A 13,847-nucleotide genomic window follows, 5' to 3' on the forward strand; every position below is an offset into this window, starting at 1 on the left:
TTTTTTAATATTGAGCTGCATAAGCTGTTTATATATTTTGGAGATTAATCCTTTGTCCGTTGATTCATTTGCAAATATTTTCTCCCATTCTGGGGGTTGCCTTTTTGTCTTGCTTGTAGTTTTGCTTTTGCTTTGCAAAAGCTTTTAAGTTTCATTAGATCCCGTTTATTTTTGTTTTTATTTCTGTTACTCTAGGAGGTGGATCAAAAAAGATCTGGCTGTGATTTATGTCAAAGAGTGTTCTTCCTGTGTTTTCCTCTAAGAGTTTTATGGTGTCCGGTCTTACATTTAGGTCTCTAATCCATTTTGAGTTTATTTTTGTATATGGTGTTAGGGAGTGTTCTAATTTCATTCTTTAATGTAGCTGTCCAGTTTTCCCAGCACCACTTATTGAACAGACTGTTTTTTCTCCATTGTATATCCTTGCCTCCTTTGTCATAGATTAGTTGACCATAGGTGCGTGGGTTTATCTCTGGGCTTTCTAGCCTGTTCCATTGATCTATATCTCTGTTTTTGTGCCAGGACCACGTTGTCTTGATTACTGTAGTTTTGTAGTATAGTCCGAAGTCAGGAAGTCTGATTCCTCCAGCTCCGCTTTTTTTCCCTCAAGACTGCTTTGGCTGTTCGGGGTCTTTTGTGTCTCCATATAAATTAAAAATTTTTTTGTTCTAGTTCTGTAAAAAATGCCATTGGTAATTTGATAGGGATTGCATTGAATCTGTGGATTGCTTTGGGTAGTATAGTCATTTTCACAATATTGGTTCTTCCAATCCAAGAATATGATATATCTCTCCATCTATTTGTATCATCTTTAATTTCTTTCATCAGTGTCTTAGCATTTTCTGCATACAGGTCTTTTGTCTCCATAGGTAGGTTTATTCCTAGGTATTTTATTCTTTTTGTTGCAGTGGTAAATGGGAGTGTTTCTTTAATTTCATTTTCAGATTTTCATCATTAGTGTATAGGAATGCAAGAGATTTGTGTGCACTAATTTTGTATCCTGCAACTTTACAAAAGTCATTGATTAGCTCTAGTAGTTTTCTGGTGGCATCTTTAGGATTCTCTGTATAGTATCATGTCATCTGCAAACAATGACAGTTTTACTTCTTCTTTTCCGATTTGGATTCCTTCTATTTCTTTTTCTTCTCTAATTGCCGTGGCTAGGACTTCCAAAACTATGTTGAATAATAGTGGTGAGAGTAGACATCCTTGTCTTGTTCCTGATCTTAGAGGAAATGCTTTCAGTTTTTCTCCATTGAGAACGATGTTTGCTGTGGGTTTGTCGTATATGGCCTTTATTATGTTGAGGTAGTTTCCCTCTGTGCCCCCTTTCTGGAGAGTTTTTATCATAAATGGTGTTGAATTCTGACAAAAGCTTTTTCTGAATCTATTGAGATGATCATAGTGTTTTTCTTCTTCAATTTGTTAATATGGTGTATCACATTGATTGATTTGCATATATTGAAGAATCCTTGCATCCCTGGGATAAATCCCACTTGATCATGGTGTATGATCCTTTTAATATGCTGTTGGATTCTGCTTGCCAGTATTTTATTGAGGATTTTTGCATCTATATTCATCAGTGATATTGGTCTATAATTTTCTGTTTTTGCAGTATCTTTGTCTGGTTTTGGTATCAGGGTGATGGTGGCCTCATAGAATGAGTTTGGGAGTGTTCCTTCCTCTGTAATTTTCTGGAAGAGTTTGAGAAGGATGGGTGTTAGCGCTTCTCTAAATGTTTGATAGAATTCACCTGTGAAGCCATCTGTTCCTGGACTTTTGTTTGTTGGAAGATTTTTAATCACAGTTTCAATTTCATTACTTGTGATAGGTCTGTTCATGTCTTCTGTTTCTTCCCAGTTCAGTCTTGGAAGCTTATACCTTTCTAAGAATTTGTTCATGTCTTCCAGGTTGGTTTTTTTTATTTTTTTGCGTTACGCGGGCCTCTCACTGTCGTGGCCTCTCCCTTTGCAGAGCACAGGCTCCGGACGCGCAGGCTCAGCGGCCATGGCTCACAGGCCCAGCTGCTCCGCAGCATGTGGGACCTTCCCGGACCGGGGCACGAACCCATGTCCCCTGCATCGGCAGGCGGACTCTGAACCACTGCGCCACCAGGGAAGCCCCCTCTTCCAGGTTTTATTGGCATAGAGTTGCTTGTAGTAGTCTCTTAGGATGCTTTGTATTTCTGTGGTGTCAGTGGTGACTTCTCCTTTTTCATTTCTAATTTTATTGATTTGAGTCCTCTCCCTCTTTTTCTTGATGAGTCTGGCTAATGGTTTATCAATTTTGTTTATCTTCTCAAAGAACCAGCTTTTAGTTGTATTGATCTTTGCTGTTATTTCCTCTGTTTCTATTTCATTTATTTCTGCTCTTTATGATTTCTTTCCTTGTACTAACTTTGGGTTTTGTTTGTTCTTCTTTCTCTAGTTCCTTTAGGTGTAACGTTAGATTGTTTATTTGAGATCTTTCTTGTTTCTTGAGGTAGGCTTGTATTGCTATAAACTTCCCTCTTAGAACAGCTTTTTCTGCATCCCATCAGTTTTGGATCGTCATGTTTTCATTGTCATTTGTCTCTAGATATTTTTTGATTTCCTCTTTGATTTCTTCAGTGATTTCTCAGTTATTTAGTAATGTATTGTTTAGCCTCCAGGTGTTTGTGTTTTTTACGTTTTTTTCGCTGTAATTGATTTCTAATCTCATAGCGTTGTGGTCAGAAAAGATGCTTGATATGATTTCAATTTTCTTAAATTTACTGAGCCTTGATTTGTGATTCAAGATGTGATCTATCCTGGAGAATGTTGTGTGCGCACTTGAGAATAAAGTGTAATCTGCTGGTTTTGGATGGAATGTCCTATAAATATCAATTAAATCTATGTGGTCTGTTGTGTCATTTAAAGCTTGTGTTTCCTTAGTAATTTTCTGTTTGGATGACCTGTCCATTGGTGTAAGTGAGGTGTTAAAGTCCCCCACTATTATTGTGCTACTGTCTATTTCCTCTTTTATAGCTGTTAGCAATTGCCTTATGTATTGAGGTGCTCCTATGTTGGGAGCATATATATTTATAATTGTTATACCTTCTTCTTGAATTGATCCATTGAGTGTCCTACCTTGTCTCTTGTAACATTCTCTATTTTAAAGTCTATTTTATCTAATATGAGTAGTGCTACTCTGGCTTTATTTTGATTTCTATTTGCATGGAATATCTTTTTCCATTCCCTCACTTTCAGTCTGTATGTGTCCACAAGATTGCCTAGCTCCACTTCATTTAGTTGTTTTTCAGGGGTTTTATCTTGTTCCTTCATCTGATACCTAATCCTCTGCCTTTTCATCTTGTCTGTCTTTCTGTGAATGTGGTTTTTGTTCCACAGGCTGCAGGACTGTAGTTTTTCTTGCTTGTGCTGTCTGGCCTCTGGTGGATAAGGCTATCTAAGAGGCTTGAGCAAGTTTCTTGATGGGAGGGACTGGTGGTGGGTAGAACTGGCTGTTGGTCTGGTGGGCAGAGCTCAGTAAAACTTTAATCTACTTTTCTGCTCGTGGGTGGTGCTGGGTTCCCTTCCTGTTTGTTCTTTGGCCTGAGGTGACCCAACACTGGAGCCTCCCTGGGCTCTTAGGTGGGGCTAATGGTGGACTCTGGGAGGGCTCATGCCAAGGAATACTTTCCAGAACTTCTGCCAGTGTCCTTGTCCTCATGGTGAGACACAGCCACCCCCTGCCTCTACAGGAGACCCTCCAACACTAGCAGGTAGGTCTGGTTCAGTCTCTGTGGGGTCACTGCTCCTTCCCCTGGGTCCCAGCGCATACACTACTTTGTGTGTGCCCTCCAAGAGTGGAGTCTGTGTTTCCCCCAGTCCTGTCAAAGTTCTGCAGTCAAATCCTGCTGGCCTTCAAAGTCTGATTCTCTAGGAATTCCTCCTCGCATTGCTGGACCCCCAGGCTGGGAAGCCTGACGTGGGGCTCAGAACCTTCACTCCAGTGGGTGGCCTTCTGTGGTATAAGTGTTCTCCAGTCTGTGAGTCACCCACCCAGCAGTTATGGGATTTGATTTTACTGTGATTGTGCCCCTCCTATCATCTCATTGCGGCTTCTCCTTTGTCTTTGGATGTGGGGTATCTTTTTTGGTGAGTTCCAGTGTCTTCCTGCCGATGATTGTTCAGCAGTTAGTTGTGATTCCAGTGCTCTCCCAAGAGGGAGTGAGTGCACGTCCTTCTGCTCTGCCATCTTGAACCAATCTCAAAGGCACTTTTTAATGTGGACTTTATTTTGTTTAGTTTTAGCCTGTTCAGCAAGAGCACTCTGTGATCATGTGAGAGTCCTCACCTAAGAGATTTTCCAATTAAAAAGGAAAATTCTACTAAAGGCTCTATGGTTTTGGGAAGCATAGCAGGGGAGGAGAGTGACTTTAAAATTGTTAAATCTCATTAAGGGGAATCCATTGATAATCCTTTAATTTAGGGCAAGTTTAAAAAATTTTTTTCCTTATCCACATTAGGTATGTCAGGTTTCAGCCTGGAGCCAATTACTAGATTTTAGTTGTTGAACTCAATAAAGAGATTTGGAATGGAAATGCTAGCAGACCTTTAACTAGCTGGGCTAGTGGATACTGGAAGAATCTTGACAATTCATCTGCCAGATCTCTGACCTCACTACCCTTAATCATCCTTACTTGTCAATGACATAATTGGCTGCCTTATCCTATCCCTCTTTGAAATTGCTAGCATTTGAGAATGTCTCTTGACATTATTTCTTATGTATTAAGGCAAAGAAAGCATAGGTCGGTGGCTGAGCTAGCAGACCGTTTTGGCCCTCTTTGAGGAAAAAATGGAGGATGTGTTCTGTTTGTGGGACAGTTGAAACAGTTGCTAAATGTTCAATTATGGCTCTTTACAGAATAGAGCTAATCTATGAGCACATCTGTGGATTTTCTTTTCAGATATATTATTAAGTGATTAATTATGTTAGACTTTATGAAGCACAGGACCAGATATATGAACTAGTATTGTTTCAGGGTGAAATTATGTACCCAGAACTCTCATCATGGTAATCATAGTTCCTGTAGGGTATAGGGAATATAAATTCATGAGGCTCTCTACTAGCATTTACAGAGAAAATTTCCCTAACTTGCCCATAGGATGGGTGTATTAAAGAATACAGTGACTTTTAGTGAAGAATTCTGTCATGGTTTTTTTCCATGTGTAGAAAATTGGAGGTGGGTAAGGGGTAGTAAGAGGGAAGAGGGAGACAGAAATAAAAATGAAAAGCTAATGATAGCTGGTACACTTAGATATTAGGAAGCAGGGGACTATTTTATGGGTTGTTGTTTCAGTGGCTAGAATTGATCTCAGGGCCATATATTTTGCCTAACCCTGTCCTCACTAGCCACAGAATTTTGCTGTTTCTATTGTGTTGGGTCATATGAAGTTGCCATTTTTATAAGTGAGAAATGGTTGAATATCAGAAATTTTGTATGGTTCAGCCTAATACATAATAACATAAACACTGTAGGATGGCTACAGTTGTGGAGAGGTGTGTGTGTGTGTGTGTGTGTGTGAATGAAAGGTGGAAGGGAAGAAATGGAAATTTGTGAGCATTTTGGGGTGCTCTGAAGCTGAAAACCTCTATTCTAGCCTGTGGTTTTACACATTCAAAATCAAATACAGTTGCCCAAATATGTTTTCCTACTTCCACATTAATACAGTTGAGACAGTTTATGGGGCAGGTTAAAATTAAATCACCTCTGACAAAGATAACCATTGGGGATAATAATCTGAAGTGACCGATGTTTTCAGAGTACAACAGAAATGTCAGAAACTGAAAACCTGTAGGCACAGCTTCACTTGCGTGCAGATACTTTGTTGAAACTGAAGAATTAGGGGCGTAACGTGGTTATAGACTGAATAATGTGCAAATTCTTATTTGTCTTAAAATAGGCTTTAGGATGTTTTTAGTGGAATATTCAGGCTGTACTGATTGGACTTTTTTGTCTTTCTTAGACGAGCTCATCTTCGCCTGTGTTTAGAACGCTTAAAAGTTCTGATTCCACTAGGACCAGATTGCACCAGGCACACAACACTTGGTTTGCTCAACAAAGCCAAAGCACACATCAAGGTAGGAATTTTTTGTCATATTTTCACATGATTCTCAGTCCTGCTCTCTTTTTAGCAATGATTCTTATTCATATATATCAGCTAGCACAGTGACCTCCTTTAATAACTGACCTCAAGAGAAATTTTCTGAAAACTTATCAGCTAATCTGATGGGAGCAACATAACCTGATTACATTAAATTGTTTTGACAGTGTGGTCATTTGAAGAGCTGAGAATACTAGGAAAATAACAATTACTCTGCTGATACCCTGAAGGAAGGCAGTTGTGCCCTCTGGTGGAGATGACTTCATTTGGCTGTGTCTCTCAGTAATTTTCCATCAAACTATATGGCAGAGCAAGTTTCTCTTTTGTGGTGGTAACTTAACAGACTTTCAGAATTCTATACTGTTCTAGTAATGTAGCATTCATTACACACACACACACACACACACACACACACACACACAGTGAAGAAATAACTATATTTCATGTTTAAAAAATATATACTTATGTATGTTTTTATGTATACACACACATGTATAGTCATTCATGTTTTCTCTGTCAAAGAAGAAATCTTTTGAGATGTTAGGCAGGAATCAGTTTTATTGTTTGTACTGTACCTCACACAAACTTATCATTTTAGAAACTTGAAGAAGCTGAAAGGAAGAGCCAGCACCAGCTAGAGAATTTGGAACGAGAACAGAGATTTTTAAAGCGGCGACTGGAACAGCTGCAGGGTCCTCAAGAGATGGAACGAATACGAATGGACAGCATTGGATCAACTATTTCTTCAGATCGTTCTGATTCAGAGCGAGGTAGGCAGTGAGCTTCTTTGCTAATGAAACACAGCATCCCTGTATCTGAATTTAGAGAGGGGAGGTTGGGTGGCATTGTATTTGCTTCCTTTTTTGCCAACATTGAATGTAGCATTCTACATTTTTTGTAGTCACAACATTGTCTAGCAATGCCTGTATGAATTATAGAATTTTTTTTCTTGATTATATGTATATTGAAAATTTTCCACTTTGAAACAATTTTAGACTTAAAAGTTGTAAGTTTTCTGTAGAAAATTGTTGAGTTCTCATATACCCTTCACCCAGGTTCCCCTAATGTTAATATCTTATGTAACCATAATAGTTATTGAAACCAGGAAATTAACATTCATGCAGTACTATTAATTAATCTATAAACCTTATTCAAATTTCACCACTTTCCCCAATAATGTTCTTTGTCTGATCCAGGATCCAGTGCAGTATCCTACATTAGATATTTCTTCAGTCTTTCTTTCATGACCATGACACATTTGAAGAATATTGGTCAGTTATTTTATGCAGTGTTCCTCAATTTGGGTTTGTCTGATGTTTTTCATTAGATTGAGGTATTATACATTTGGGGGAAGAAATATCACAGAAGTGATGTTGTGCCCTTCTCAATTCATTGTATCAGGAAGATATATTATGTTGACATGTTTTATTACTGGTGATGTTAATTTTTATATCTATATTTTAAAGTACCATGCCCTTCACATTTCTCTTTACATTTGCCCCAGAACATTTGTCTTTGGCAGAATTAAAGAACAAAAAACCACCAGAAAAGAAATTGTTTGAATCTTACTGATCTGCTCATCTGTAGCTCCCACTACATGAGGCCTCAAACCACAATAAAAGATCCCAGAGGTGAACTTTAACTAGAGCTCACAAGATTTTGAGGATTCTAAAACAAAAAAAGAAAATTTTGTAAAATTCCTTTTGATTTTGTATTATGGAAATTTTTAAACATACACAGAAGTAAATCAAGTAATGAACTCTCATGTACCTGTCATCCAGCTTGAACAGCTGTCAACATTTTGTCATTCTTGTTTTACCTGTTCTCTACTACCCTTACTTCCTCACCATTTTTTCTGGAGTTTTTTAAAATTAAATTTCAGGTAACATTATCATTTTGTTCCTAAATACTTCAATATGTATCTTTAATAAATAGGACTTTAAAAATATATATAATACTATTATAATATCCCACAAAATGAATAAAATCAGATAATCCTATTTGGTGTCATCTAATACCCAGTGTCTGATAGACTTTCTCAAAAATGGCATCTTACCATTGGTATGGTTTTTGTTTGTTTGTTTGTTTGTTTGCGGTACACGGGCCTCTCGCTGTTGTGGCCTCTCCCGTTGCGGAGCACAGGCTCGGGACGCGCAGGCTCAGCAGCTATGGCTTACGGGCCTAGCCGCTCTGCGGCATGTGGGATCTTCCCATACCGGGGCACGAACCCGTGTCCCCTGCATCAGCAGGCGGACTCTCAACCACTGTGCCACCAGGCAAGCCCTGGTATGTTTGAATTAGAACCCAAACAAAGTCTACATTACATTTGTTTGTACTTTTTAAGGTACGGTTGGCCCTTGAACAACACAAATTCGAACTGCACAGGTGCACTTATGTGTCGATATATTTCAATAAATATGTGCTACAGCACTTACATGATCCATGATTGGTTAAATCTGCAGCTGGGGAGGGCTGACTGTAAGGCTAGACTCAGATTTTTGACTCTGTGGAGAGTTGGCATCCCTAACCCCCTGAGTTGTTCAAGGGTCAACTGTACTTCTAATCTATAATAGTTTTCCCTTTCCCACTTTTTTTTTCAGTGCCAATTATTTCTTGTAGAACCTGGGAAACTGGGCCATTTTTCTTATAGAGTTTCCCACATTCTAGATTTGGCTGAATGAATCCTCATGGTGGCATTTAACATGTTCTGTCCCTCATATTTCTTGTAAACTGGTTGGTAGATCTAGGGGCATGATTAAATTCATGTTCTTTTTTGAGGCAAGAATACTTCATGGGTGGTGCTGTGTACTTCCTGTTGCATCAGTGTTATTTTTGATTGTCCCATGATAGTGATAACATTGGTCAGTGGGTTCAGGTGATGTCATCTTTTATGCAGATTTATCAACCTTTCACTTAATAGTTTTAACGGTCATTGATGATTGTTGCTCAATCAATATTTCATTCGGTGTTACAAAATAGTGATTTTCTAATTCTATCATTCTTCTTGTGTTTATTAACTTTTTCTTCTTTAAAGAAGAATATTTCCTCATCAACTTTTTTGGTTACCCTCAAATAACCAAAAAGTGGGTACCTCCTTGTACCCACCCCACCTCCAAATTGCAGAGAGAGGGCATGTTTTCATCATTATAAATGTTCTCATTTTTTTTAGTATTCCCAAAGTGCAAGTACCTTACCAAGTACCACTCTTGTTCTTCTCTGGCAGCTCTCTTTCCCAGAGTTACAGGAACTTTTTTAGTAACATCTCTAGTCCATTTTGGCTAGAACAGTCTCTCATTATATTTTGTTTTGAGTTCAGCATGCTCTGTTGGATAGGGTGTCTTGATTTTGTTTCCCTAATGTAGGTTGGATGAGTGTTCTGTGATACTGGGAAACACTAAATAGCCTGTGAAGCATTATGGATATGAAACAAATAGTTATGAATTCACAGGATTATTTGTACAGCCTGTTTGGACAACTGCCTACATTGTAAAAACAGATTGCTAGGGCTTCCCTGGTGGCGCAGTGGTTGAGAGTCCGCCTGCCGATGCAGGGGACACGGGTTCGTGCCCTGGTCCAGGAAGATCCCACATGCTGCAGAGCGGCTAGGCCCGTGAGCCATGGCCGCTGAGGCTGTGCATCCGGAGCGGCCACAACAGTGAGAGGCCCGCGTACCACAAAAACAAAAACAAAAACAGATTGCTAGAACTTTTAGAAGCAACAAGCCCTTTTGAAAATTATGCTCTTTAAAATAACTTACTCTGTCTTCTTGCGCTCAGCTAGAATCTGTGTTTCCTAAAGTGATTGTGTGATCAGTGTGAATAGCTAAAATCAGTGCCAAATGTGAAACATCAGGCTTTGAGTTTGTTTTAAGAGAATTGAAGAATATTGAGTTCATCCTGTCTGTTATGGGAGGAAGTGGTCTTTCAACTGCCTTTAAAAAAAAAATGTGTATTGCTTTTTATATATTATTGGTGATTGTATATATAGTATTTAACAATTAAAATATCTATACATAGCTGGGTCATATATGTATTTAGATTTTTTTAAATCATGTTTGGTTTTTGAAGTAAAGTTAAATACCACCAGTATTAAAATAAAATGCCTTTACTGTAATCTTTACTATAGCTCTCACTATAATCCAGAGACTTTTAAGACTCATGCCCTCATTTCAAGCTATATGTGATGCAAGAGAATTTAATTGAAGACAAATCTCTCAGAGTCCACTTTATAATGACTGGCTAATTTTGGTTACTGAATAGTCAGAGATCTTTATGATGAATCCTAGAAGTCTATCTGTAAAATAATACCTAGAACTATCTGTAAAATAATACCACCAAAGGCCCGGATGGATACATTTTCTAGTTCACCTGTATTCAGTTTATGCTTTTTTCCCCCTTGAAGGCAACTCTGCTTAATAAAGATCACTGAGAATTAGTTTCTAGTTTAATGCAAAACAAATGTTGTTAAACCACTTGGGGTTGGGATCTTTTAATATTAAGCACTAATTCCCAAATAGGTCAAGTGCTTTTGGTGGAAGGTCTAGACGGACTGGTGTCAAAGGCTTTAGTAAACTTGCTGCTTAAATTGAGACCACCACTGTATACCAGACATTTCCCTTGTAAAATATATCCCTGTGTCTCTCAATCTTTGGGACCTTCTGTTCTTCAGAGATCACTGATAATAGTTTGTATAACAGTTTATACTACAAAAAGTAGTTTCTTTTCCTCATGCCCCCCTGTTCTTGAAGGCGCACGTATACTAGATTACTAACATTCTTCCTTTTTTCCCTTTGGCAGAGGAGATTGAAGTGGATGTTGAAAGCACAGAGTTCTCCCATGGAGAAGTGGACAATATCAGTACCACCAGCATCAGTGACATTGATGACCACAGCAGCCTGCAGAGTATTGGGAGTGACGAGGGTTACTCCAGTGCCAGTGTCAAACTTTCGTTCACTTCCTAGAACCCAGCATGACATAACAGTGCAGGGCAAAATATTCACTGGGCCAGTTCAATCCAAACAATCTCTTAAATTGGGTTCATGATGCAGTCTCCTCTTTAAAGCTAAACAAAACTATACTTGAATGGAAGGGTCAAGAGACCTCTGTTTAAGCAAATACTTAGCAAAAAGTGGAGCAGAGGCTCCTCAGCAGAACAAATATTCTAATATTCATATCTGAGAATCAGTTTCTAATGGCAGCAGAAAACGTGTGAAATTTTCTCTATTTGATTTAGTTGACTTGAAAGAGGACATTGGAGATTCCATCCTCTTTTTCTTTTCAAGTTTGCTCATACTACATTGATTGAGTAGACACATTTAAGGATGGGATTATGAACACTTCCTGAGCTTTTTTGGTCCTAAAAACAAAAATCAAACCTACAGTAATGACAAGACAAGATAATCAGGCATTAATCTTGGATAGCTAAAGAACTATTAAAACTCAAGCCTGGGACAGCTTCTCATGAAGCCTGTGGATGATCAGTTCTTTAAAAAAAAAAAAAAAAAAAGCTCATTTCATGCTCTGCAAAAGGAGAGACTCCCATGAAGCCTTTTGAAAGGGATCATCATGCAGCTCAGCTTTCTGTTGGATTCCATGCTAAGCAAGCTAACCTTATCCAGCATTGTTAGCACTAGGGCACCCAACCGCCAGCTCTACAGTCAGCTGCCCTTAGGCCCTTGGGTCTGTGTGCATGACACCCTCTACCACACGGGGCCTGAGTTCGGATAGAGGGGCCAGAAGGAAAAAGCTCCATGTGCCTCTGTGTCTGCGTGGCCAGAAGAGTTGTACACACAGATTAGCAGGCCAAGGTCTGAGCCATGGCAGCATTTTTATTTCAGATTTTGATAACTGTTTGTATGTGTTGAAAACCAAAATGACATCTTTTTAAAGCTTGTCCATAAAAAACATAGACGTCTTTTATAGTGAAAAACACATGGGAAAAAAATCATCTATTTTGATGCAGCATTTGATAATGATAAAACACCTCACACCTCACTCTTTATAGTGCACAAAATGAATGAGGTCTGGGCTAAGTAGAAAAAAGGTCAATGCTGTTTTTGTTTTCTTTTAGAATCATTATCTTTTACCATCTTTTAACCATCTGATATCTATAGTAGACATACTATCATAGTTAACATAGTTAAGTTCGGCACTTGTCTCATTTTAATGTAAAGATTTGCTTCTGTTTTCCTACAGGCAGTCTCTCTCCCTCACAATCCCATTGTGCAGGTGCTATTGTTGCTCTTGTCAATATTTTCAGAAATGTTATTTTAAGTGAAATTCTAGCCTGCACTTTGATGTCACGTGTTCCCTTTTTGTCTTTCAAACTCCCAGGTTCTCCCCTGGCCCTCTCCCTCACCCCAGGAAGCCTTGGAGACCTTACCCTGGCTCTTTGGACTTTGTATACTTTAAATAATTTAACTACCCTTAATTACTTAAAAAAGAAAAAAAAAAGCTTTATGATTTTCATAACTTATTGCTGATTTTAATGGGTTAATTTCAGTCCTGTAGTTTTATTTTGTTTAGATAGGGCTGGGCAAGGAAAAAGAAAATAAAGACAACCATATTTAGCAGTGCAGTTGTGTGTGTAATGTTAGACCATCCTTTGTAAGTAGCACTTTTAACAGCTCTCACTGCTTCTATATATGAAGTGAACCATCTTGGTCATACACAAGGCCTCATCATATACTTACTTGTTCTTGTGCTCTTCCCGTGCCTCCAAAAATATTGTCCTTGACTGTGGTATGTTTGAGTGGAAGAAATTCTTTGAAGTAGATGTGTGAAAAACTGCATGCCTTTAGAAGCCCATTATTAGAACTTGCTACTTCAGGTGCTGGGGACTTAATGAAAAACATGATAAAAGAAATTCATTTCTGTGGCCCAGGTAAATTATTTCTGGTTTCATTTATAATTACTCCTGGCCAGGTCAAAATGTTGTTTTGACTTTCCCAAAGGAGACAGTTTGAAGACTCTGCTAACTACCATGGAAAATAAATGGAAGCCAGTGACAGAGCTTCCATTTTGTAATTCCCATGGCATTCACTTGCATCACTTGCCGAGGGCTGGAATTTGGGACTTCATTTAGGTGAACTTGAGGTGCTGCAATTTTGTTGTATATGTACAGGATGGTGGGCTGGGAAGCCTTTGTCACGAACCTATAGTACCTATTTCAACTGCCCCCTAAATTACTCCTTCCCTGAATTTGTTTTCCTTGGGGGAGGGGGATGGATTGTATGATGAATAAGTATTAATTTTTTTTAAAGACAAATGGACTTTGAAGATACAAAAAGTTAACTGCAAGAAATAAAAATTGTGAATGAAGAACACACGAGTGCTTTTTGTACCGCCCTTTGCTATGAAGGAAAAAATATGAATGAGCATCCATATCTTGAGGCAACTATCTCCTTAAATGTCTGTTTATACCACTTCAGTGGTCTGAATTAATGGCAGTTTAATCATTGCCATTTCCTGTTCAGTAATTTACAACAGGTGCCTTCTTGACTGATAATTCCACATAACCTAACTGCAGATGGTTTAATGTACCCAATAATCTTAATTTCTTCAGGTAGGACAACAAAGCCATTTGTCATTCTAATTATCTGTTCTCCAAATAACTTTTTAGGGAATCCCTTTGACTCTACTATTATTCAAATTAAAAACCAATCTGTAAGTTCCCATTTAGTCTTTACTAACCTGAGTTAACACTGCCCCCTATGTAAAA

At 38.4% G+C, this 13,847-nt stretch overlaps 1 protein-coding gene across 2 annotated transcripts in view; it reads left to right on the forward strand.

Moving 5' to 3' along the window:
* The window catches only part of MXI1 (MAX interactor 1, dimerization protein), a 103,600-nt gene extending 90,150 nt beyond the window's left edge, over positions 1-13,450 (forward strand). For both annotated transcript variants that reach the window (XM_024755975.1, XM_024755976.1), the window contains exons 4-6: positions 5,991-6,105; positions 6,727-6,898; positions 10,925-13,450. In XM_024755975.1, coding sequence (XP_024611743.1) covers positions 5,991-6,105; positions 6,727-6,898; positions 10,925-11,088 — 451 coding nt within the window. In that variant the 3' untranslated portion in view covers positions 11,089-13,450. The remainder of the gene's footprint in view (positions 1-5,990; positions 6,106-6,726; positions 6,899-10,924) is intronic.
* Positions 13,451-13,847: the final 397 nt, after the last annotated feature.

The sequence above is a fragment of the Neophocaena asiaeorientalis genome, unplaced genomic scaffold, assembly GCF_003031525.2.
Source record: "Neophocaena asiaeorientalis asiaeorientalis breed wild unplaced genomic scaffold, Neophocaena_asiaeorientalis_V1.1 scaffold85, whole genome shotgun sequence".
NCBI lineage: Eukaryota > Metazoa > Chordata > Mammalia > Artiodactyla > Phocoenidae > Neophocaena > Neophocaena asiaeorientalis.